Source organism: Pholis gunnellus, assembly GCF_910591455.1.
Source record: "Pholis gunnellus genome assembly, chromosome: 4".
In the NCBI taxonomy this organism is placed as follows: domain Eukaryota; kingdom Metazoa; phylum Chordata; class Actinopteri; order Perciformes; family Pholidae; genus Pholis; species Pholis gunnellus.
This window is the reverse complement of record NC_136530.1, coordinates 8775217-8801896: the sequence shown is the minus strand read 5'-3', so window position 1 is coordinate 8801896 and position 26680 is coordinate 8775217. Positions and strand designations below refer to the sequence as shown.

Below are 26680 nucleotides of genomic sequence, written 5' to 3'. Positions count from 1 at the left end.
CAAGATCCCCGTCTTTGATTCAAACTCATAGCAAAGACAAACAAAAAAGCAGGCGAATCAGATTTTACAACACAAATACTTACTAAACACAGAAGAAGTTTGAGAAGGACACAAACTTCCTCATTTAGTTTGACAGTTTCCCTAAGTAAAAAAAGACAGCCCACCTTAATATTAAAATTAGTTTGGTGATGGAAAATGTTTGAAAAAGGAATAAACAACACGCAGAAGCTTCTTTATGACAAATTGTGCCTTTCTCAATCCATTCTGGACAACCATAATGTGTCATCGAGGGTCTATTTCAAAGTATCTGAGAGTTTGATTAAGTCACAGAACCACAGCTGCTCAGCCAGGATGCTCCTCTGCTTTAATGTAGAGCTATTAATCAGCCTATTGTGCGCGTGTGGTTGTGTGTGCGTGGTTGTGTGTGTGTGTTGTTAGAAGAATCGACTGCCTTAACTCAACTAATTCAATTTACCATCAAAACCTGTCGTGCTGCTGTTGCTGAAAACGTGGTTTGGATGAAGAGATGGAGCCGCCTTTCGGATAAGATCAGAGAGTGTATATGTGTGTGTGTGTGTGAGAGAGACAGGTTAGGGGTGAAGGTAGGGGGCAAGAGTCAAGGGAATTCAAGCCAATGTTCTAGGAAACACAAAGCTCAAGATCAAGCATCGCTTGTCCTTCAGATGGGCTTGTTGTAATCCGGACAACATCAAAACCTTGCCTTTCGTCCATTTATCCCACATACATACACACACACACACACTGCTCCCTCATTCATCCATCTCACCCGTGTCACCCTGCCTGAGAGTCTGCTGCTGCCCGCCCCCCCGCGGAGCTCACCTCCAAGTGTGTGAGGGAAGAAGCCCCATGAAAGCCGATTGCGTTTTAATAAAGTTTATTATCTGCAGGGAGCTAATCCTCAAGGGTAATCTCCCCCCTCTAGTCCTAAAGGAAAGCTGGATTACTCACTTGCTATAATCCCAATGAAATTGTTAGGATTTAGCTTGCGCTGCACAGCAGATGGCAACAGGCTTTTTCCTTCAACCTTGGATGCTTTAACCCCCCCATTTCTACATGCGACACCCCGGTCCTCCTTGTCTCATGTCCTGGTCGTCTTGGTCAAAACAAAAAAAACAAAAAGAAAGTTGTTTTCGCCAAACCCGCAATGAATAACATCTGGGATGTTCTCGAAACATGTTTTGACATTTGAGTCAATACAGACAGGAACGAGGTTTTCCCCTTCTCTGTAGAGTCACGTTATTTGGTAAAAAGAAAGATATAATAAGCCATCAACTTCAACTGCCTTAACAAATGACTGGTTTCAGTGTCAGATCAAAAGCAATGAGTCTTTATCAAAAATAATTTTATTGATTCAGACAGAGGCAAAGAAGCAAACAGAACAACACAGTGTTTTTGAGACGACCAGCCGAGGCTTTACATCGTGGACAAAAGCCAAAAACAAATCCTGCTTATTCTAAAACATCGTCCAGTGTGAACATATGCGACGCTCGCTCCACAACACTTCATAAACAACCAGAGTAGCTGTTGTGTGGACTCAGCAGTGTGATGTAATATTTAAGGATGTGTCATAACGCTCAGTGTCATGGACAGTAAACCACCTCAAAGGAGCTGAACAACAAAAGGCTGATCCGCTGTCCTCTGGGGAAAGTTAGTGTGGACCTGCTGGTCCAGTCACAGTGTTCAGCAATATGAGCCAACTGTCAGGCCTACAACAAAACCCACAACCCATTTATGTCCAAGTATTAAAAGAAATGCAGAAACATTACATTTAATACTTGATAAATTGACTCAAACAGAAAGATCTCAACAGTTAATCTGTAATTTAAGATACAACTAATTATTATTTTTTTTTAAATCAAAGAGTAACCTATTTGAGTAATTCATTCAAATGATTCAAGTATTTTTACGTGTGAAATATAAAGATTGTGACTGAAAAAAACAAACCATTTGGTCATAGTACACAGAAGTAGTTTAGGAGGTCTTGGCCGTATTCAGAGATAGAAAAAACTAATTAAAAAATATCCCTTTATTACAAATGACCAAAACTTAAGTAAAGCAACAAAAATCCCTTCGTACAAAAAATGCATTAGTTGCATTTACTTCATACAAATTTTAATTAGTCCCATATTAAATTTGATCCTCCATAAGCAAACAAACAAAAAAGATTATCTTAACTTCAAACAGAAACCCACTTATGGGAATATACATCTATATTCACAGACTTTCATAGTCAAGGTTCTGCCCGAAAAGGCCAGATTAGGTGTAACATTAAATAACTGAGCCGATTTTCAAAGATTTGGAAGGTAATCTGCACATTTTCCCTTCACTCCATTTAGACATAACACATCCACGACATTCACGGTAAAGCACGCTGTTGCCTACTTTGGCTGTAGGTAAAAGTTAAGTGGACCGCATAAGATCGCCCTAATCTTGACACATCCCCTTACAGTAACCCCAACCTTAGCCTACATGAACCTAACGGACGTTAATCATTGCCGACTACACTTTGGTTTAGGGTAGGGATACCTTACCCCGCCGTAGCCTGAGGTGTTTTTTGAAGAAAAGATACATGACCAGAAGACACATGGAGGAAAGGAAATAAAGGATGACACACAGGCTGATGTCCACTTTGGAAAATCCAATGCTCAGTACAGACATCCAACGTCCCCTGTGGCTCAACTCGGCCTCCTCAACAAAGCGCTGGCCTGCCAGTTCTCGCTTCTGTCTCTGCTGCCCCACGTCCAGCTCAAAGTCTGTTTCCACTTGCTGCAGGTCCAGCTCCAAGCCGAGCCCTGGATCCTGCTCCTCCTTCCTCTGCAGGGTGCGTTGTTTGACCCGGCTGGAGGCAGCCGCCTGCAGCGCCTTGGCCTTGTAGTGCTGGTTGACAAATGAGTCGAGATCCACGATGTCGTCCTGCAGCTCTCGCATCCTCAAACCCACAATGCTCGGCTTCCTGAGGGCCTGCCGCCGGCCTCGACCCACCTCCATTTCAGGTTTGGCCCAGGGGGTCGTCTCCGAGGTCTTACCCTCCATCTCATCTGCTGCAGCTCCTTCCCCACCTTCCTCCTCTTCATCCTGCGGCCCCTCTTCCTCCTCTTCCTCCTCCTCCTCCTCGTCCTGCACCATGGATTGCGATGGCAGAGGGTGCGTCATGGAGTCCAAGGCCTCCCTGGCTTTCCTCTCTACACGTGCCTGAGCTTCTAAAGCTTGCTGCTGACTCGCATGTTTTTCCCTCTGCTTTGCCAGGACGTGGCTTTCATCTTCGAGGTAGTCTGACAGGACGACGAAAAGAAAGACACAGGGTCATCATTTCTCAAGTCATCACCTCTAATCTAGAATCAGATGCTTTACTTATCATCCTCAATTAATCTGAATCAACGGTGAACCTTACTGCGACTCAGAAACTCTCTTTTTGCTATTCACTCCTTACAGCAGAAAAAAAGTAATATAACATAATAGTATTAAAAAAAACTGCTGTCCATAATATAGAGAAGACTTCATATGATTTAGAGAATAAACTATTTCAATGCAATAGAATTGGGCACACCCAAATTAGGTATGTTGTAAAAAAAAACTAAAACTACAGTAAACCCACAAAAAATGAGCAAAATATATACCATACAAGGAATTTGGGTGGTTATGAGTGACAGTGGGATTATCTAGGCCCTTTTTTATTTGTTTCACTTGCTGAGAACGGGAGTTTTTTACAACACATCCTTTAGCATTATGTTAAACAGAGCAACAACTGAACCATTGACCATAATCGCATTGAGCAGACTGTTAACACAGGCAGGTTGACGGAACAAATACACTTCTGTAGTTTGGTAAAATACTTGAATTCATGATATACAAGCTCTTCCGATAAGAAACCTGTACCTGTGAGGATAGTGCTGGACGAGAAGTAGGACATGAGGAAGGGAAAAACCTGCTCCTGGCTCCACCTGTGCTCCCCGTTGTCCTTCACCGAATGGCAGGCTGGACACGTTTCTGGTGAAGGCCACTGGATCTTTGGGAAGTTGGGGTCTTCACTCAAAGCACCTGCAGCGATAAACACAGAAGTAGGTAAGTATCACATACTCTAAAGTACATTTATGAGTGCAGGAGGTCAACTAAAGAGGCCTATTTATTTCCCACTACTACAGCTTTCTCACATTAACACACTAATAAGTACCTCACTATCTTATAGAAGATAGAAGAAATGTTCCATGGATCCAGAGTCATTGTCACATCCAGGAATCACACAACATAGAGCATCCAGTCAGCTGCCTTCATCCATTGTTGTTTCTTTTATTCTCCTTGTTGGTGCATTGACTTGAGGATGTAAGTGCTTTGAGGACTGGACGCAATCTGTATTGAACCCATTTGATCTTGTCACAGTGCTCGTAAAAACTAAGTGCCTATATGCATATGTGTATGTATGTGCTTAAGTGTGTATATGTAAATCATCTGTGTTTTTGTGTGCACGTAATCTAGGGATTGATATTTGTGTGTGTGTGTGTGTTTGTGAGAGTGTATGACAGGGTCTAACAAATGATCAATGGGCTTCTGGGATGTCCCAGTGGGAGGGGTGGTGAGATAATAGATGTGGCCAAAGTGGACAGCTTCCCCTCACACATACACACATACACACACACACGCACACAACCCTTGTTTTCAGGCAGCAGACCTCGGTGCTCTGGACCACCTGTCTTGTCCCTTCACACCCCTTTGAAAGCAAAGTCCAATCTCCAAATTGAACATGAGAGCAACAGAAACCTCAGAGGGGAGCTGCCCTTTTAATGAATTAGAAACTTTCTCCTTAACATGTTTTCTTTCTTGTAGCCGCTGCCCACTCAGGCCCCTCGTCACTCACACACACACAACATGGCATCCATGCAAAGAGACTGGCAGAGGAACAGGGGTACACACACAAAATACTCATACACAACAGATACACTGCACAAATGCCCACAAGGACACACACACACACACACACGGCAGCATCTAGTAATAAATTGCTTGTTGTCACCAACAGGCCATTGTGTGTGTGTGTGTGTGTGTGTGTGTGTGTGTGTGTGTGTGTGTGTGTGTGTGTGTGTGTGTGTGTGTGTGTGTGTGTGTGTGTGTGTGTGTGTGTGTGTGTAGAAGGGAAAAAAGGGGAGCAGCAGCAGGTCTGTCACTTTACAGCACTGTCAATTTACATCCTCCACCACCTCCATCCCTGCTCCCTCCTCCGTCTTCTCTGCCGCTCAAGATTAATCTCAGTCATATGCATGTGTGTATGTACTCTGCATACAGTACTTTACATAAAGGATACATCAATTTTACTGTGTCCTGGATGGGCTAAAGCCCGCGGGTGCATGTGGGGGCTTTTACACATTTCAGCAGGTGAGAGCAGACGTGCACACACACACACGCACGCACACACACACACACACACACACACACGCGCACGCCTCAGATGCCTCAGATCTCTTTCCTTATTCTAATCAGCTTGCCACGTTTGCGGCCAGGGTGACTTTAGCCATACCAGCCATATTGAGATTGCCACAATGGCCTGTCACGGAGATGTCATCACCGCCGCGCATACATATTCATCAGGTATAAATATGTATTGTTCAGCACGTCAAACTAGCTTCCTCAGCACTAATTCTGTAAGTGAGGATCACCTACACCGCACGGCATACCGAGCCATCAAGGCTGCAGGGGAGTGTGCATGATGTCAGGCTTTTTATGCTCATTTAAATAATAAAAAAAAAAAAAAAAATCTAAACCAGTAAATCTGTTTATTGTATGACAGATCTAACACTTCTACATTTCCAGTTAATCTAAAACTATCAAAAACAGAAAGCTGGCATTGAACGTGTAGTTTAGTTTATTTGACATTATGAGCAAAAGGAGAGTAAATCAGACACGATTAAAACGATTTCAGGGATCTACACACTGAAATTTGCAAGCTTACAGAAATATATATAATGAAGCAACATTTCATCCTAAAAGGTAACTGAAGTCCCAGCACAACAGAACTGAAAAAGGCACAGATTGCCATTTTGGCTTTGAATATGACATTGAGATCATTAAGGCTCTGCTGATATAAATAAATAGTATGTACCACACTGAGATGAGGTGCTCTATTGTTCAAGGGTAACCTTCTGAGCTGTTCGGCATGGCACGGCTGACAGCAGAGGTAATAATGCTGCTGGTTAGCTCCAAAAAGGGGACTGACTTTGGCATGGTGGTGGTCAGATCTAGTATTCAAGCAGCGCAACAACACGGTAACAGCAAAACAACACAAACCTATATTTCCATCTCAAGCAGATGTAACCGGTCTAGTACGATGAGAGTCAGGAATCGCAATAACTGATGTGAGTCCTTAACAACTAAATAAGACTAACTTTGATAAAAACAACTGGACAAATAGTAATTAATAAAGTTACACAGATTTTTAAAAAGTGAAATGGTATTTCTTATTTATCTCTATATTGTTTTACCTTCAAGAATATCATAAATCACATTTTAAGGAAATGAAAACTCATGTACCGTTTTGGCACTAGTATGGAAACATTTCAAAGGACGCCCAGTCTAATGAATACTGGTATGGTATTACTACTCTGCATGAAGAAATGCACAAACCCTGTGCTGCATGTGAACACACAGCCGGGCCTGCTGCTGTTTTGTCTGTAGAAATGTGAATCAGTCTCAGCCTGTTGACAAGCAGCAACAGGACTGAGCTGCCACTGGTCTTAATTCTGCTGCTGCGAGGAGACCGAGGGCCCTGGGGCCTCTTTGTTGCCAGCTAAATTAATTGTTCAGACGCTTTACAAATAGCTGCTCTTTCATGCATGGCTGCTCCTGAAAGGAGGGGCGGGGAGGCCTGCTAAAGAGCTCCACTTTAGGCAAAGGGGAGAGGAGGGGTTGAGTGGATGGAGGAGTGTGCTCTCCTCAGGGAGACGCCGCCGCTTATTGCTACAAACACAGCCAAACCCCCGTCTCCTCCCTCTCTTTCCTTCCGATTCACCCGACTTATCCCCTGTGGACCCCCAACTCACCCTCCACCATGACGAACGCCCGCTGCCACACGCCACAACTTGACCCGTGCTTGGAAAGGCTTCGTGTGTGTGTGTGTGTGTTTGGGAGGGGGAGGGAAGGAGGAGGAGAGTGCGTGGCTTGTGTCATGGTGTTTGCCACCTGCTGTCACACAATACCTTGGGAATTGTGTGTGCGCGCTTGTGTGTGTGTGTGTGTGTGGGTATAAAGAGGGCTGGTTCCTGGGGGACCCATCCAGCGAGGATGCTGTGCCATTACTTGTCAAGCGGAGGATATGAGTCCCAGGGGATGATGAGTGGAAAGAGAGAAAAACTGCAACAGAGATAGAGGAAGCGAGGGAAGACGGATGGGTGAAGGCGGCGGGTTGAGCAGTGTTTAAGTGTCTGGGGAGCAGACACTCGCAGGGACGGGTGTCCTTCTGGCCCCTGCTGTTCAGGACACAAGCTGTGCCTGAGCTAGAAGAGGGGGCAGTCAACACAAACAAAAGATAGTGATTTAACAAAGTGGGCTGTTAATGACAGCCCTGTGCCTAATAAAATCAGATGAACACGGACAAGGGAGGAGGGATGCTCGGGAGCTGTTTAACACTCTGATGTGCAGAAGTGTAGTCTGCCGATACAGGACGGCCAAAAATTTGAGAAAACTTTGTACATTCATATGCAGAGTGAAAAAAAAAGTTTGTACTGAGGAGAATCTAAAAAGGGGTATTCTGATGCAAAAAGGAAAGATGAGAAGATTCTCATTTCTGTGTAAAGCTAAACTAAACGTTAACAAGTGGGTATTATGCTGCGTTTAAATAGAGGACCTGGATGGAAACTCCTACTCATAGATTCCAGGTGACAGTGGGAGGAGAGTGGGGTGTGGGAGAGAATCAAAGTAAGGGTGTGAGACGGATGAAACAAGGCAGAAGGGGGTGGGGGGGGTCAGGAGAAAATGGGTGAAGCAGACGATACTTGGAGGTCTAAGACGGGGTGACAGCTGGTGTCTGATCTGAGGATCCATCCTTCCTCCTCCCCTCACCCCTCTTAGGCGCATTACAAAAGACTGACTGACCATTAGAGGACACGGGAACTGAAAATCTTCCCCCCAAAATTGAGTACGGTAATGCTTAAGATCCCACAGTGTGAACAGGCACAGAAAAGAGGGGAGTGGAAAAGACGCGAGGGACAGAGATGGCTTAGCAAACTAATGCCGCATTCCACCACAAGGTACAGCACAGCTCGACTCGCTTGAAATTGTTCTTTTTTTGGTTTTCCATTTACAAAAATTTGAGGATAGTACCTGGTACTATTTTTGGTGTCGCCTCATTCCAAGCAAGCAAAGCCGATACATCAAAAGGTGGAGTTAAAACATTTCAGACCGTTGAAAACACATTCTCTCTCTTCCTGTGTTGGTTTGTTTAGTTGTCTTTAGGCATATGCCAAGACCTCTATATTCTGGCCCAAAGGGATTCTGCAAAGTAGCGACAGATGATGGTGCCGACTCTCACCTGCCAGTCTGTTGTTGACGCGATTGTGTCTCGACCAAAGCCACAGCACCGCTGACGACAACGTGTTCACCTCCACCAAGCTCTCTTTGGCCATGATCTCAAAGTGCTCGGCACACGCCCTGCAGCCAAAGAAGCTGTGGACATAGTTTCTCATCGCACTCAGCACCTCCTGGGGATCTGGAAGGGAAATGCCATTTTGATCACCACTAAGTTGAGATCAGATCAGATCAAATTGAGAAATGTGATGCATATGTAACAAAAACAATATCACAGACTCCTTCCCAACACCAACATTGTTCCATGTCCCGATTAACAGTAATGAAAAACACCATGTTTAGAAGAGTACGTAAACATTAAAAATCTCATGGATTACCTCCTCAACAAGCACGATCACCTGCTCTCGTAAAGCTGGTTGTCTCTATACATTAAAATGTAGTGTTAACTTGCTAATGGCAGTGTGGGTCCACAGCTTCCTGGATTCCCACGGTTATGTGGGCCAGGAGTCACAGAGAGCTGGGTTAACCCCATATTGAGATGAATTATCTGTGCAAATGGGATAACCCAATCTGGAGATTAACTACAGTTAACACTGTGTGTGAATGGTGGCCGTGCTGTTGTCTCAGGACTTCAAAAGTCCACAAACATATTTTCCTGGAGCAGTTTGCTTTTGTTCTCGGCTTAGCAGGACCTTCAGATGCATCGTACCGACAGTGAGAGTGTGTGTATGAGTGTGTGTGAGTGTGCTTGTCATTAAAATAAGGACGGGCTTGTGTTCAAACCTTTACCAATGTGTTCACACCTTTAGTCTATGCAGCCTGTGTACATGAATGAATGGAGCTTCATGTTATGATCAATACTGTACACTATGTGTGTCTATGCGTCCATTAAACTGGTGGTCTGTGGGGGTCCAGATGGACACCCTTTTGGGCCAGTCCATCTGCAGGTCACATGATGGTCCGTAAACCTCGGGATTAACCTCTGTGTGTGTGTGTGTGTGTGTGTGTGTGTGTGTGTGTGTGTGTGTGTGTGTGTGTGTGTGTGTGTGTGTGTGTGTGTGTGTGTGTGTGTGTGTGTGTGTGTGTGTGTGTGTGTGTGTGTGTGTGTGTGTGTTGAGGGGAGATTATTGTTCCTGCCAGGAGTGGAGCCTCCGGTCATCTGCCCGTTTTATTAACCACTCACATTCCACTAATCTAACATAATCCCTTTTCACACAGTCACAATTAGGCTCAATTTTAGCTGTGACAAAATGACAAAACATAAGAAAAAAAACTCAAAACTCAAAACTCAAAACACTGTTGTTTCTGTGTGTGATGTTAAAATCAGGTCAGTGCAAAATAAAAGCTTTCCACCAAACATTGCTGGGCTAATTTGTTTACAAAGCCCTCGTCCTCAATCTTCTTCAACTTTCAATGGGCTTTTTCCATTCACAGAAATACAACCTCAGTGTGTGTGTGTGTGTGTGTGTGTGTGTGTGTGTGTGTACCTGTGCCTCTTGCGTTCTTGGCTTGGACAGTGAGAACATGGAAGAGAGTCCACATCCCACAAGGGTAACGTCTAAAGTGGGGTTGTGAACCCTGACAGCCCACCCACCTCACTCCTTCAGGCAAGGCAGTGTCTGGAGACTAAGAGAGAAAGAGAAAAACAAACAGACGAACACAAATGACAACTGGGAAGCAGGAAACAAGGAGAAAAGGCTTCAAGGATCAACCTGGTGACAGTCTATATTTTTCTTATTGTCAACAAATCCCATGAAAAGACCAAAAATAACAATGAATTAATCCTACTAACAAGTACTATCTGTGGTACCTAAACCTCATATTACTTAGTCATCTGTATTATATAGAGCTGCAACTAATGATTATTTTACTGTCAATAAATCTGTTGATTTATCTCTTAATTAATCAATTAGTTGTTTGGTCTATAAAGATGCGGTCCTGAAATGTCTTGTTTTGTCCACAACTCCAAGATATTCAGTTAATTGTCATCGAGGAGTAAAGAAACCAGAAAATATTCACATCTAAGAGGCTGGAATCAGACTCAAAACGATTAATCGATTATCAAAATCGTCATTAATCTAATAGTGGACGGCTGATCGATTAATCGTTACAGCGCTATAGTGTTCATTTGAGTCCATTGCTGACCAAAAACCATTAACACCACACCGTTTCACTGACGTGTTCTTCTATTATGACAAGTAATCCTGTTTGGGAATCTTAAGAACAAATGCATGATTTAATCCTGTTTTAGTAATATTATCTGAAAAACTGTGATGAAAGTTGTTTCAGGAAATGTTGGCTTTTAAAAAACAATATGAAGTATATGTACATGACCCATTTTTATTAAATCCTCAGTGGGAGTGAATGTGTAAGTGACATATTGAGTAGGGAAGTTGTAAAGTACGGAGAGGAATTCTCATTTTGATGGTTTTGGACCCTTCATGGGATTTGTTGACAATAAGAAAAATGTAGAATAAACCAGCCTTATCCTTTAAATGAAACCACAAAGATTCTCTAAAAAGTAGAGCCTCTCCAGCATCTCCCAACCCGTTCAACTTAATGAAAGCTCTTCCACGTAGTTTTCTTGATCAATAAGAAGTCAATCTCAGGTTAATGGCTCAGCCCTCCACTAATGAACAGAAGCTATCCAGATCTCTAAACACGAGCCACAGTTGAATCCAATAACATATTTTCTCTGACATAAAGTCGTTTCTCTCGATGCAATGCATTTCCAGCGCTGGTGTGATTGACAGGGTTACTCACATGTCAATAGTAAAGATTTGGTGTGTGTGTGTGTGTGTGTGTGTGTGTGTGTACAGAGTCCATTTCCTCTGAGTCTATTCATACCTTTCCATTGATTCATTGATCAATTGATTTGCCTGCTAAAAGCTAATGATGTAAGTAAGTGACTCTTTCAATTTGCGAGGGGCGGTACTGGAGGCATGCAGGCTTCATTCCAAAGACAACAGCACATAGATCCTCAGCTGTATGTGCTGGCACGGAGACAAGGACAAAGTACATATTGAGGAATCTGGATATTTTAAATATCTGTATCTACTCGCACTTTATAGAAATTCCCACGATCACATTTTAACATGTTTTGACTGGGTAGGCATCACTTTGGTGCCTTTGAGGTGGTTTTAAAGTGATTATGTGCGCAGACTGACAGGTGACCTTGATATCTTGGTGGAACTAAGAGGCTCCTCCGAGACGGACGTCCTCACATCAGTCTGGGTGCGTTTCGTGATGCCCTGCCCTCTGTTCTCCCTGCAGCTGCTCACCTGTCGGGTCCTTTCTTGTCTCCCTTCCTCTCCCTTTAAGATGCCTGTTCAGGCTCAAAAAGTGTGCTCTTTTTCTCAATTTGCATTAATGTTCTTCCTCGATGCAGCATGTAATGGACAAATCTCTGAATCCAATGAATACCAAAGATTGAAGATGGACAAAAAAAAAAGTTAGCTAAGAACAATTTGGATGTTGGCTTGACTGATAATAAAGAGGCCCAAGTTCATTGAAATATTGATGCATAAGGTGAAAACTTATTGGATATTCATCTATACAGGTCTGTCTTGACTCACCTGAGCTGTGTTATCCAGTATCTCTCTCAGTGCTTCATAGGAAATCTCATCGCCAGTCTGTAGCCGAGAGTTTAAAGACTTCAGAAGGTTCATCACCACTGGACGGCCTGGAAAGTACTGCAGACGTAAAACAACAGAACACACTGGTGTTTAGGGTGTTAACTTCAAGAGATGACAGAGACAAAACTGTTGATTTTGGAGCAAACGGCATGCAAGAAAGAATGCAATTAACCATTATATTCTTTATCGATTATTTGTTTTGACTATCCATTAGATATTAGGTCTATAAATTGTCGGAAAAATGATGAGAAATGCACATTGCATTTTCCCAAAACGCCAACGTATTCAACGTACTATCATAGAAGACCCAGCATACATTCAAATTAGAAGATTTCTGTCAATTAAATCATCAATTAATCAACTAATTGTTTCAGTTCCAAGTGCAGGTTTAGTTTATTGAGAAGTAACACAACTCCTGCACACAGTCAGTTACTTATATACACTAATGAATCTTCACTGATAAAGTAGAGTATAAAGTCTGTCTCACAGCACATGGAAATCTAAATGCTAAACAGTTTCCAGCTCATGAAATGTAGACTGTGCTAATGTTTGTATCTTCCATTTATAAAAGTGCTGTTCCTGCACTGATGTTCATACTTCTTAACATTCAGACTCCTTTTACTAAAATCAGCTGTTCAAATCAACATCTTCGATTAACATAGTGTTAGTCCTTCTAATACACAATGTACCGAACAGCAATCAGGAATCCTCAACCGTGTTGTTCACAAGGTTTATAAGCGGCACAGAAGTTGCGGTTCCGTGTTTTCCCTTAAAAAGAAACTCACTAAATGTGACAGCAGCCGAAACTTAAGCCTCTTCCTTCATTCAGATCCATTTCCTAAGCCACTAACAACCACTTAACCACCGTCTACTCAGCGCTTCCTCCTGATGTGTATTTACATCCTTTCAAACCAGCACTACCATGGTAACGAGCACAACTGGGAGGAAACATGACACTGAAACTAGCAGAGGTAGGCACATGAGCAGAAAGAGGAAATCCAGCTGATGGGTGTCTGATACCAGTGATGACAGAGTAAAGACAGACACAGACAAACGTGTCTTCACACACACGACACTGACAATAGAAACAGCTGATGTCTTCAGGGAAGAGCGCTTTAAAACATTTCAGCTAAATGTGCTTCCTATTCTTACTGTAAAGCCTCTCATTGGAAAAGTTTATGATAATGGTCCGGTTTCTGAGAAATAGACACAGCAAAGGGATCAAGCTTTTTTCCAAGACTTAAACAGGCAAATAGACAACTTCCATGGGAACTTTCATTTAGCTCTGCAACTACAGTATTTTCATTAGAGATTGCTCAGGTTTTTGTAATAGTTGATCGATCATTTTATCTATAAAGTCATTAAATAGGTCAAATTCTTGTGATAATATCCAAAAGCTCAAGGTGATGTCTTTCCCTGCCAGACAACAGTCCAATGCAAAGATGTTTAGTTTACCATCAAGTATGACAGAAAAAAAAGCATCAAATCTTCACATCTGAGAAGCGGATTCAAGCAAAGGTTTGCTTAAAAAGAATGAGTTGGATTGGATTATCAAATACATTTTCTGTCAAGTGACTAATTGTTGCAGTTCTACTTTGTTTTGAACAACATGGAACCATCTCTTAACAATTTCTGTAATCACAGCTCTTGTCAAAGTGCATGGGGACTATAGATTTCTACAAAGTTGTGGTGAATCTGAGAGAAAAAACATACAAGAAAAACAGACGACAGAGCCAGCTCGCGTCACCAAACATGTGGACCTTTTTAGATTTGCATCACTGAGTTGTTTTTAAATTGGACTCCACCATTTGTTCAACTAAATACGCTTACATACACTGACAATCTTACAAACACGCACGCTCACGCCTTTCAGTCAATGGCTCTGCCGTCTATTCATCACCCTTCTAACAGGATCTTTGTGTTACACCTTGACCACTTAACCAGACCCCCAGTGATTTGCTTAAACCTCCTTGTCCAAAGCTAACAGAGTCCTGCGTCCTTTCCCTCTGCACCAGAGCACTCTTGACTCCATGCAGCGCCTTTCACCTTTCGTCAACTTGGCCTACAGAAAACTGTGTTGCTGCGCGTAAACAGCTGACATTTAACATACTGGTTAATAATGGGACATTAAAGTTTAAACTATACATTAGCAGCTGCGTTATATGACTTAGTAACACAGTCAATCGCAAGGATACAGGTCATTAAAAATAAATGAGTAAATAAATAATCAGTTACCAGACACTGGCAAAAAATACATGTATATTTAATAAATACCTACTGAACATTCATCATCTACTATGATTGCTTTCAATATTGTTTCAACTGCAAACATTATTTATTTTAGCAGCAGATTTCCATCTCCCACACACACACACACACACACACACGCACACACACAAGGTGGGATGTAAAGAGTAGACAAAGGCCTCTGATGTGTGCTCACTGCTGGGAGAGTGATATAACAGGTTTAAGTTTGGATCTGGCGTCTGGATGCCACCCGGTCAGAAAAGCTCATTAAACAGCCATATGAATGAATTTAACCAGAAGAGAAAACGCAGGTGTTTCCCACTAATGGGTTTAAGTTAGCATCACCAAAGCAACACTATTCATGAGCTATCTGGGTCTGCTGATGGCCTAAAAGCTCAAATGTTCACCGTGTTCAACGCTTTAGTTGTACAAATAATATGTATGTAATCAGACACTGGTCAGTATCATCTTGCTATGTTTTATCCTTGTACGTCTCATTTGACATGGTTCTCTCTTTTTCTTAACCTCCCTCTTGGGCTCCCTGGCCCTGAACATTGATGGTGCACAATGTCAGTCAATATGCCAATATATATATATTTCACCGACATGTTGATGAATTATGTGCCAAAAACACAGACGGGCATTGAAGGAAGACAGGTCAAGCGACAGTGGTAATTTAACAGACTTGCACTAAAAAAAATGAAATGATTAAATATGTTGTACTAAAAATAATGTCTGTTTTTCACATATAAGATGTATTTTCTCCTTCTTGAATACTCACTCTTAGAAACAGTGCTAGTGTTTAGTAATTAATTATGAGAGGCAATATGTTCTTTTTAGATAATGCATCAACAAGCATCACAGTTACACAAGAACAACAAATGAAACCCGACTGGAAACGAGACTCTTATCCAATGACATTTGTCAGCCGACAGCAGCCATTTAATCAATTAAAAGATCAAATTCATTATTGTGAATACCTAGTGATCAAACTGTAAAGCCTCTACATTTTATCATCTCTACTAAATATCTCCCTCTACATTTGTTCATCTCCATCTTGAACACACACACACACACACCTCCTCTCACCCTGCATCCCTCCTGCTCCCATACCAGTTGGACCATGACAATCCCCTTCACCCCGGCAATATGTCATCCTGATCCGATTAGTATCAGCAGCACTTGAGAAACCGCAAGCTCCTTGTGGTGAGGGTCCCAAGAGGGAGGCATCTGTTGGCTGCGACAGGGCAGACCAAGCCAGGCGCGGGGCAAAAGACAGGGGCGAAGCTCCTTGATAGTAATCTCACTTCTATTCACCCGGGGGAGCTGCAGACACGTGCCACAGCCGTGCAAACAGCAGCCTCGTCTCTAGACACATGCACTTGTTTTATACTGTTACTATGGGGAAAGTACAAAAGAAAACAGTTAAATGAGTCCACTTCTTTGATAATTGCTTATTAAAAACAGTAATAGGATCCATAATAACATGGACAGCTGGTTTTAAGAAAAGCACAGAGCATCTTTAGTAATATAGGTACAGTATTATTTGAACATTATGTCCTGAGCTTATGCGTGCAAAGAACGAAGCCTGTGTCCCTTTAGTCCAAAGCCCCCCTCTTAATTCTTTGTTTCATTCCCCTGCCCCTCTGTCCCCTCTGGGCTGAAGGGCTTCTTTCAAGAAAAGCAGGATAGAGGTGTAATCCTTAAAAACCTCACTGTAATGCTCTCATGCTTCCCAAGATCCACTTTTTTAATCCTAATATACATGTAGAGGCTTCATAAATCCGGCTTCGGCCTGACAAGACAGTAAATCTAGTAATATTATGACCGGGTCAAAAAAACAAAACAACCCCCATGTTTACATGTTTGGGTGGAGACGCAATGATGGGATGATTGTGGATTGCAAAGAAACAAAACAATTTGAGGAATTACAATTCTTGGACAGAAACAGTGTCAAATATTTTTTTAGGTCAAGTAAAAACAATGAAGGAGATTAATACATTTCTATTTACACACAGACTCTGCGTGTCCTCACGATGTACATAAAGATTAGGCGATTGACTGAATATTTATGTGCAACCATTTACATTATTTAAGAAATGTTCAAGCAAAAATGCTTAAAATCTGATGTTTCCAGCTTCTCAACTATTTGTGTTTAGTCAGCCAAAAAAGCAATCTGAAGATGTTCAATTGACATTTTCCAGAATTTTCTGATTCTTTAGAGAGAATAATTGATCAATTAATCGAGAAAAATAACTGGCTATTTAACAATGAAAATATGAATGAGTTGCGGCCCCTACAGCTGCATAACGGCAAGACCACACAATATCACCCGTGCCAATACATCCCCTAATGTGCACAGATACACTCTCCAGCAATTATCTGGTCAAAATTAAAAAGTGCGTCATGATTGAGGAAATGTGTCACCAGCATGAAGTGATGACACTCACACTTTGGTCAGGACATTGTGAGTCACTTTCACTCTAATCTGATCACATGACTCACGCAGAGCTCAGGTGTCAGATTGTTACATTTTGCATCAGTAATCTAGCAGAGAGATCATTTCTCTGTGAATCAACAGTTATTTGAATATAGACGAAAAAACAACAATAGAGGAAAAGACGTTCAGGATTCTTTTAAAGGTGAAAATACTTTTAAATTAATAAACGAAATCCCCTTCAATTCCGGTTTCACATCTACAGAACGTGCTTGTCTTACATGAACTGTTCCTAACAAGCTGACTGACTGAAAGGATTTGGCCTCTTTGCAGCGAGATCACTCAGTCAAACGACAATACGGACTGTCAATGACGGCCTCCTCAGCAACACAAAGCCCTGCTGAGCGGCTGGTCCATCATGGTAGGGGGACAGGGTAAAAATACCACTGGGACCTGCCCGCTATTGACAAAACAAACTGGAGCTAATGCTCTGCCCCCCCCACCCACACACACACACACAGATACACACACGCTGCTACAACGCCTCCCTAGAGAGGGAGATATAATCACAGAGATTGGTGGCAGACTCGGGCTGTGAGACAGCCTGGTGCGTAGCCAAAAGGGACAGGGCTAGCAGGTCAGGCCTCATCATCACAACATGTTTGCCTGGCTGGCACACTTCAGCGAGGAAAAGAGGGAACGAGGCAGAAGGCGATCGCTAACGGGAAACGATGGATTGAAGATGGTCATTTTGGTGAACCTCAGAGGACTGGCACGTTCACAATTATCTAAAGAGATGCCCGTGTGAAACCCACACATAGGAAAACTGCATGAGGAGGAAGAGGAGGAAAAGGAAGAGGAGGAGCGGTGGCTGTGTCTGTGTAAAGCCTCTGGGCAGCGAGTGGGTGGCAGCCACGCTTCAATCCCCCTGGGAGCAAACATGAAGAGGGTCAACAATACCCGAGAGAGTGTTTGTGCTCAATGGCATCCTCTCCTGCTGCCAATAATGTGTTTAAGTGTGTGTGTGTGTGTGTGTGTGTGTGTGTGTGTGGTGAAAAGCAGTACATCAAACAAAACAATTAATTGGGTACATTTGATAAATAATCTAATGGATCGAAAGAAATAAAAAAAACATGTCCTTAAAAGGGGGACTTGAGCTAAATGCTGCAAAACAACAACTCAAATCTACAACGTGATCAAACATTCTCCTGTCTCACTCTCCATCTGGTGGTGACCTGCTGTAACTACACATTTGTAAAACGGGCTCGTCTTTTTTTGTTTTTCTGAATAATTTCCAGACAATTCCCTGATTTGTTTTAATAGAAACAAATCAGTTTAAAACAGATGTTATGTCCCTATGAATACAAAAGGTGTCGTCATAGTTTACAGTGAACAATACTCTGTTGCTCATACATTTTCTTAGCAGTCCTCATCACCAGGGGACAGAGTTTTTCCTCAAAGAAAAAACAATGAAATAATCAAATACAGCACGTTTGTACGGCAGGTGTTATTTATTTTAAATCAGATGTTTTACCTGGATTTTGTGTTAATGATGTGGTTAACCAATTTTCACCAGTTTGCCATCTTTCTAATATTTAAAACAAACACTGAAAATCGAAATATTATAAAATAATGAGCTGTATATCATTTGGTTTTCACATTTCGTGTGTCTTGTGTGTGCTACATGTGTGTAGGCAGCGCTCTCGCTATTAAGTTTACCTTTGCCAGGACAGAGATGTACTTCTTGAGAGAAGTCAGGTCCTCTCCTTTGAAGACAGTTTGAGCAGCCAGCTCCACGCGCAGGGAGTAGTGCAGCGTGGACTCCAGGTCGGCCATGTACACCCTGGACCTGGACACGAAATCACACACCTCGTGTCAACAAGTCGTACGTTTGAGCACACAGAAAGCCAGCGCAGCATGCAATCGTTCATACCTGTTGAAGGGTTTCCAGGGCTCTTGTGTTCTGTTGGCGAGGACTTCTGCGGTGACCGGTCGAGGCTTCCCCGACCGCGTCACTCCCGGCAGCCTCTGGAGGGCGTAAGAGTAGAAAATACGAGCCTCGATGTTGCTGAGGGAGAGAAGGACAGGTGAGACCGACCCTTAGGTCAAGCAACATAAACTTCACAGCACAAAAGTATGTGGACACCCCTCTCTTGCTTTCAACATGATCCCATGCAGAAAGAGAGCGCCATCAAGACACGTTTCTCCGGGTTTGCTGTGAAAGAATTTAAACCATCGAACACCTTTGAAGCGTGAACTAAAACGCAGACTGCAAGTCAGACCGCATCACCCGAAATCAGTGGTCCGACCACACTAATGCTCTTATGGGAGCAAATCTCTGCAGCCAGGTTTCAAAATATTGTATAAAGCATTCATGGAAGAGTGGAAGCTGTTACAGCAGATTGTTAATGCCCATCATTTTGGAATGAAATATTAGACAATCACATATAGCTGTGCCGTTTTGCCGTCCACACACTTCTGGCCATATAGTTTACATGTACCTTAGTTTGTACAGCCATGTAAAAATGAACAGTTCTTTGTAATTTCAACCTTTTGTTTCAGCAGTCCACTGCTATAAAAAATGTTTTATTGCCTGCATTTCTTTTGTGGCCATATATTTAACACACTTACGGGAATGCATTTAAATACTGAACAGATGGTGCCAGAGTAGCGTGGAGCTGAGAGAGAGAGCTCGCTGATCATTTAGCCATGTGATAACCCTGCAACTGGAACCGCAGCCATTAATGTGCTCCCTCTCCCTCACATCCTCCTCTCATTTGCTTTCTCCCCTTGTCAGGGTCAGAGAGTGAGAGGGAGAGAGAGAGAGAGCATCGTAAAAACTGGAACAGGATGGTAATAAGGAGGATGGATACTCTGTGCCCACGCTCACTCACACCAGCCAGGGACTCAATTACACCTGCGTGTCTGGTGGGAGTGTACAGATGTGGAGGGAGAGCCATTCATCCAGCGATCCCCAGGGCCGGCGGGCAGGAAGGCATCAGGGTGGGCTGGGAGGGGAATGCATTCACCTGGGACCAGCACACATTACATGCATGACGGATGTGAGACGCCCCTGCACACACACAAGTCCCACACGCACACACACACACACGCGCAGGCACACTCCGCTCTCCCAGGATCAATCAGACATTCAGTGATGATGGGAGGCCATCTGTCGCCGGGTGCGGCTGGGGCTTGTTTGGCAGGTGAAGCCAGAAAAGCAATGGCATTGTTTTCATGCAAGAAATTAAAAAACCTCCCCTCTGTACAGTGATGGAGATGAGGGGGGTTGGAAGGGGAGAGATGAGGGGGGGTGAATAAATAAATCAGCAATAAATCATTTCCTTTTTGCATTTGTCAACTAAAAAGAGTCCTCTTTGCATGCCAAGTTATTGAAACAGCCAAACAAAGAGGGAGAAACAGCAGATGAATTTGCAGGGTGAGGAATGATCAGCGCTGCTTTATGATGGTGAATAATGGGAACGATTTTGATGCTCTGATCCCATTAAGAGGCCAGATGTTTAAAAGTATTCTCATGAATAGGGTTCAGATAATGAGCACACGGTGAAGGTTTACGGCAGAAAGCAAAGTCGTGGCGTTGGGAACAATGCAAAGGGAAATAAACATGGTGTTGGTGTATTTCAGATCCAGCCAAATGGAAATTACAGTAAAAAGTTTGAGATGCTATCAGGATATGTATAAAATGATCAATATGTACCACGTACAGAACATACAAGATGTATATAAAAACAGCTCATGCTCGACACCTTTCCCACGCAAATGAAAACTGTTCCAACATCTCTTTGGCTCACTGGTGTATCTGGTTTGAATTCTTCTTATAAAGGATGGGGAAATATTATTTCTTGAACCTACATCAAGTGATGACCTTTCTTCAGGTTAACGTTACTGTTGAAAATCTAGTAGTTAAAGCTCTGGGTTTCATTTATGAATGCAGCCTTTTACACTGACAAATCATGTGGATAGAAAGCACATTCAGAATGGTAACAAGGTTTTTTCACAATTTGAACAAAGAACTCTCTTGTACTTCACAGATAAGTGTAGGCAAATACGTTCTTAGGTCATGCTGAGTGCATCGTTACATCCTGTAGGAGGTGGCCCTTGTTGTAACTATTACAGTTTGACACAACCACAATCTGGCCTCCTCTATTTGCATGTGTACATAGTGGGTTTGTGCACTTTAGGGCTGTCACAAGCCAGTTATTGTGGAAAGGAACAATAAAACCTTCAGACCGCGAGTCTGCCCCGGCACCGACTTCTCCTGTAACCCTTAATGAGAAACACTGTAGAAACTCAAGTCCTGTCCTGCAGGCCCACACAGCGGTTTTCACTTATTCTGGCTAATTAGACCTTTTGCTCAGGTGGAAGTTTGACAGAGCTATGCTGAAACGACGAGGTCGCCAGATCTCATGAACCAAAGCTTCCGATAAGTGCGTAACCTCTCCCACCCTCATGGCGCACTCAGACCAAAATCCGGCTGGCAAAACGTATATGTAGAATACAATAAATAGGGTAGGTTTACATTTTTAAAACCTAATACAAGAAGAACCAACCATCTGTTTTAAAGTATGTCATGTAAATAAAAAGTTGAACAAGCATATCCATGGTTACAGATGTTTAGGTTATGTTGGAGAGAGGCGAACGTGTCCTAAAGTTTACTGGTTTAATGTAATACGCTTTACACTGAAGGGCTGGAAACAATTCGTCTATGAGAGACCTACCAGACACTGGGTGTGTTTGTAAAAGCCTTCATGAAGTGGTGTCAAAAAAAATCCTTATTATCATCATTAGGGATACGATATACATATATAATGAAATGCAGAAAACAATATATCATTATCATCATCTACTCAATGCATTATATCTATTTGTGCATGCTGACAAACATTGTCAGGAAGATAATACTCTCATTATAAATTGCACAGCACTCTGTCGTGGAGTGGAAGTTAAAGACTGCACAGATACTCACACTTGGAGTCTGGTGAAGTTGCCTTCAGGAGAGTAAAGGTAGCAGGATGGAAACTCAGTCACTCCCAGTTTGGTTACCAGACCTTCCTCAGTGCTCAGGACTCTCCGCACTGCGACATTCTCAAACTGTAACAGGTCCAGGGTTACCTGAAGAACAGAGAACACACAAGAGAGTTCAAAAAAAGATTTGAATCATGTTAAACTTCAAAAATATTCATTTGGTGTATGCCATGTGATGTCCAATCAAACAGCTTATTTTGACCACAGATGGTGTCTTATTGGCTGAAGTTAGACATACATAGTTGGAGAGAAACTTTATGCATGTCTCTGCTGCTGCCCGCAAAGAAATAATATTCTAGGAGGAGAAAGAAACACACAGCTCAGGTGGATGGAAACATGAGCCGTTACCTCTCGGCCGATGTAGGATTTAGTGTCCTCAAAGATCAGAGCCAGGTGTTGAACGTTGATGGTCTCAAAGAAGCTGTCGATCTCCGCTTGGCTGGTGAGAGAGAGATGAGCAGACAAAGCGTAAGATTGGAATCCCAGGTATGAGTTATGCTAAGCCGGGAAGAAACGGCAAACATTACCGATAAAGTCCAGGATTTTATGGACATATTTCATCTTAAAAGAAAAAAGGGAATATTCTGACATTAAACTGAGGAGACTTTAGTTCATTTGGGTAGGAGTTATACACATTTTTGAGTAGCCTTTGACATCCTTCCCTGCACAACAGCATCCACACCTACAATCATAAACATGAAAACTACATTTATATCTGGTTTCAATTATGTTATTACCACAACACAATTACACACTTCATACGTAAACACTTTTGGTTGAGAAAAGCTGTGAAGCAGGAAAGCACAAGGGTTCAAATCCACTTATTTTCTTTGTAAAAGAAGAAAAAGGGGAAGAAGAAAACTTCATGACTCTGTGACGAGCTATGCTACTTTCCCTTTCAATCTAAAAAGAGAAATGAACTTGACTTCCTGCTTCCTTTTCCTGCACTACCATGGTAATAACCTGTGTGTGAATACATGCATACATACAACACAAGGCAGTATGTGGGCAGAGCAGGGAGGCCAAGTAGAGAAGATCTAACGAAGACGTTTCTTCTTAGTGGAAACATTTGATCCCTCATTCTGTCACTAATGAAAAACAGTGCAGCAGCTAATGATGAAATCAAATAAAATGATGCAACATGATGGAAACATGATCCTACAGCAAGACAGCGATCACAAGACTGCAACAAAAGGATATAAGAAGTAATGTACGTCGGTAAACATGGAAATATAATTCACAAAACTGTGGGAAAACAGCAGTTCAGCACATGTTCAGTAGACGTGTGACAATATTATCATTATTATTTGCAGCTTTCTTATAGACTACACATTTGCAAAAACATTACTAGCATATCGTAAAATATAGTTACACACATTTTCTTCATCATATAATAATAAACCATAAGTGCACGTCATCAGTAGCGAGGACAGATTACTAAGTGAGTGATTGACAGATGGATTAACATTTGAAAATTGGGTATGCGAGTGTGTTCATGTATGCGTGTGCGAGTCTGTGCATGCGTTTACCTTGTGGGCTCCAGTGGGGGGCAGGCGGGGGGCCACGGCTCCTCATGGTTTTCCAGTTTGTCTATGATCTTGTGACGGAGGGCCCGAACATCATGGGTAGAAGCTGGAGGTCAAAGGGCATCAAGAGAACATTACACTCCGTTGTTGATCATCATTCACTGATGACCACCTGAGCATGTAAAACTACTACGAACGGCAGCTTCTCTATGAAAGACAATTGTATTTTCCACTGGCTTGAGTTGCTGGTGTGTGCGTAGTAGTACCTTTAAAAACCTGTCCTTTAGAATCAGCCTTGGAATAAGCATGGAAGAACTGCAACGTGAAAGAGACAGAAGGTTCAGGTCACGGAGGACGTCAGTGAAGAGAAAGAGAGAAGTGAGATCAGATGAGACGGCCCTCACACGGCCATGAGAGAAGCCAAGCGATGTTGTGTAATGTTCGGTGGGGGGTGAGGGCTGCTTTTCCCTCTGGCCGCCTTGACCCCTAAATCCTTCCTGGTTAAAATGAGTCGCAGATGTTTAAGCTCCATTGTGTGTTCAGACAGAGGGAGCTCTTTGTTTCATTGGCTCTTGCTGGATGACAGATAGGGAGAGATTCTGAAACACACACTACTGCTGACTAATCAGGGACGCTACGAATACAAATGCAGATGTTTGAAGTTTCTGCAGTGTTCATGCATACGTTATCTCTACTGGGGCTAGACTGTTGCATCTATAATATCCAACCCAATCTGTCACGTTCACATCCAGAGCTTCAAAAGTGACATATAAGCCCTTTTAAAATGAGCTGCTCTACACACTGATAAAAATGATTCCCATTAATTCCAATAAAATTACATTTACAACTAGAAAAGTCCCTTGTAAGCTGAATAATAACACTAACAAAACAGATGTTGAAGTAAATACTGAATGCCCCAAAACGTTTTTTCTTTTCTTTAAACAATCAACAAAACAAATGCAGAAAACTGTTCAACTGCTGAAGAAATCTCCGTGTTTACTTATAATGGCTTCATAATAATAATCAAAAAACTATTTAAATCTGTTTAAGAAGTAATAAAAACACACTAATGCATAGAGTATGGTTCCTTAAGAATGAAAAGTAAAACTCTTGAATTGACCCTGGTTTATCAAATACCTTTGTAAAGTTCCTGCGAATACATCTTTTGTTTCCACACATGCGTATGCACATTATGCTCTACATGCTAATCAAAATCAAACATAGCATGAGAGTGTTGAATAAAGGCAGCGCCCAGGCATGTTCGAGGAAAAGTGTGAACATTCCTGATTTTATGGTCACTTTCAGAGCATGTACTGGAGTTGAATAGGTTTTTGTAGGACGTCTGGTGTGCTACTGCAAAATAGAGACCGGCTGAAAAATAGGTGGAGTTGTTTCTGATGTATTCTTTTATTCAAGTTATGCAGTAAAGGAAAATAATGTATATAGAATAAGTTTTTTTTTTAAAGTTTTCCTTCAAGCGCACTATTTCAAGACTATGAAAACCAGCAAACATTCACATTTGAGAAGCAGAAAACTGTCTGAAAACTGAACAAATGATTTAAACAATGAATTGATTATTCAATTTGTTGCCAATTAATTGTATTAATATGAAAACTGGATTATCTTGTAGCAGTCGTCATGACAGAAAAGAGACCCCAGCATGTGGGCCTGTGTAAACAGTTTACATTCCGTATAATGTAATACATTCGTTTATATTCCGTATAATACCTTGATGGTGGGATACGCTCTGATGCCGAAGGCAGTGCAGACCTTCCTGTTCTCTTCTGCAGCACAGTCGATAGCTGCCAGGTCCACAGCTGGCTTCCACTCTGAAGAACAGACATGAAATAGAGCCACAGTAAATATTTAGTTTACCGTCTATTGCACCCCTACAGTCCGCTGGCGCTGGCTGGGGTCCTGTGTTGTCCTCCTGCCAATATGCATTTCAGTATATTAATACCTAAAATGTCCATACTGTCAAGAAAAAAAAAACCTATATATTAAAAGACTATTCACATGACTATGTATTTATGAAAGAGGGCAACACAAACTCATTACACAAAGCGACACTGGTGGGGCCCACGCAGACAGTTTATGTCTCGTTATCAAAATGTAATGTGTATATTGTTTGACAGATTGAGGATTGACATGGTGCCAGTGAAATCATCTGCATGTAATCCTAATTTCGCCTGTATTCTCCTCAAATATCAGATAGATGTCCCCACTAATTCCAAAGCAAAAGCATTTGACAGCATGCCAAGACACCAGTTGCCATTGTTGACTGTGTGTGTGTGTGTGTGTGTGTGTGTGTGCGTGCGTGCGTGCGTGCGTGCGTGTGTGTGTGTGAGTGTGAGTGTGAGTGAAACACAGGACTGAAATACACCATGACTGTGTCAGGCCTCCTGCCACCATTAAAAAAATGATATCATCAGAATTATATTTCTTATCATGGCTCTGTGATATTTGTCCGGCTCATGAGCTACACAATGACAAACTCAGTTGGGAGGATGTGGACAGCTAGTGTAAAAAAAAAAAAGAAGGAAAAAGACGTTAATTAGATCACATGCTCTAATTAACACATATAAGCAACAGCTTGGTGTTCTCACTGCGCACATGCACATGAGAAATAATACAGGGAGATGTAACCACGCTGTGAGACTTGTTGCTGGTTTATCATGTGGATAAAACAAGCTCTGAAAGTGTTTACAAAGACAATGAAGAGTGAAATAGGATCAGAATGGTTCTACTGGCCGATACAAATGTCATTGTAAACAGCTGCGGCGACGTGACGTGCAGCAGAACCCGTACCAACCTTTAATGTCTCTCGCCAGACTTGTGTAAACCGGAGAAAAGGCGATGCAGTGTCCGCACCACGAAGCGTAGAATTCCGCAAACACAGCTGCTGTGGAGTTGATCAAAACCGACTCCACGTTCTCCGGACTCAACAAGACGACTTGATCAGAAGCGGTGTACAGTCCAGCCTCCGCGGCGGAAGGGAAAAGCAGACAGAAACATAACCAAACTGCGGATGTTGGAATCTTTCTGGCATATGTGCGTATTTCTCCGGTAAACCGAGACGTGGCACAGCCGCCGCGCCGCGCCATCTTCCCCCCGTTCGAGCTGCAAACGCACCAAGTTTTCACCTCCGTGTCACAAAACTTGACACAACTTTTCTCCCTCACTTTTCGTGGCGGTCAGCGAGCTTCATGGTTCCGCCCCCTGAACGCCGAGTCCTTTTTAACAACACACCGCAAGCA

At 42.5% G+C, this 26680-nt stretch overlaps 1 protein-coding gene across 1 annotated transcript; it reads right to left on the bottom strand.

The window, feature by feature from the left end:
• Positions 1–1346: 1346 nt before the first annotated feature.
• On the bottom strand, positions 1347–26680 carry qsox1 (quiescin Q6 sulfhydryl oxidase 1). The gene is made up of 13 exons (XM_079157289.1): positions 26236–26680; positions 25152–25252; positions 23690–23738; positions 23427–23529; positions 22246–22336; positions 21839–21984; positions 18785–18919; positions 18571–18700; positions 12108–12224; positions 10020–10158; positions 8537–8713; positions 3898–4059; positions 1347–3293 (listed from the first exon to the last, which is right to left on the bottom strand). Exons 1-13 carry the CDS (start codon positions 26525–26527, stop codon positions 2533–2535), a joined length of 2403 nt encoding a protein of 800 aa, XP_079013415.1. The 5' UTR covers positions 26528–26680; the 3' UTR covers positions 1347–2532.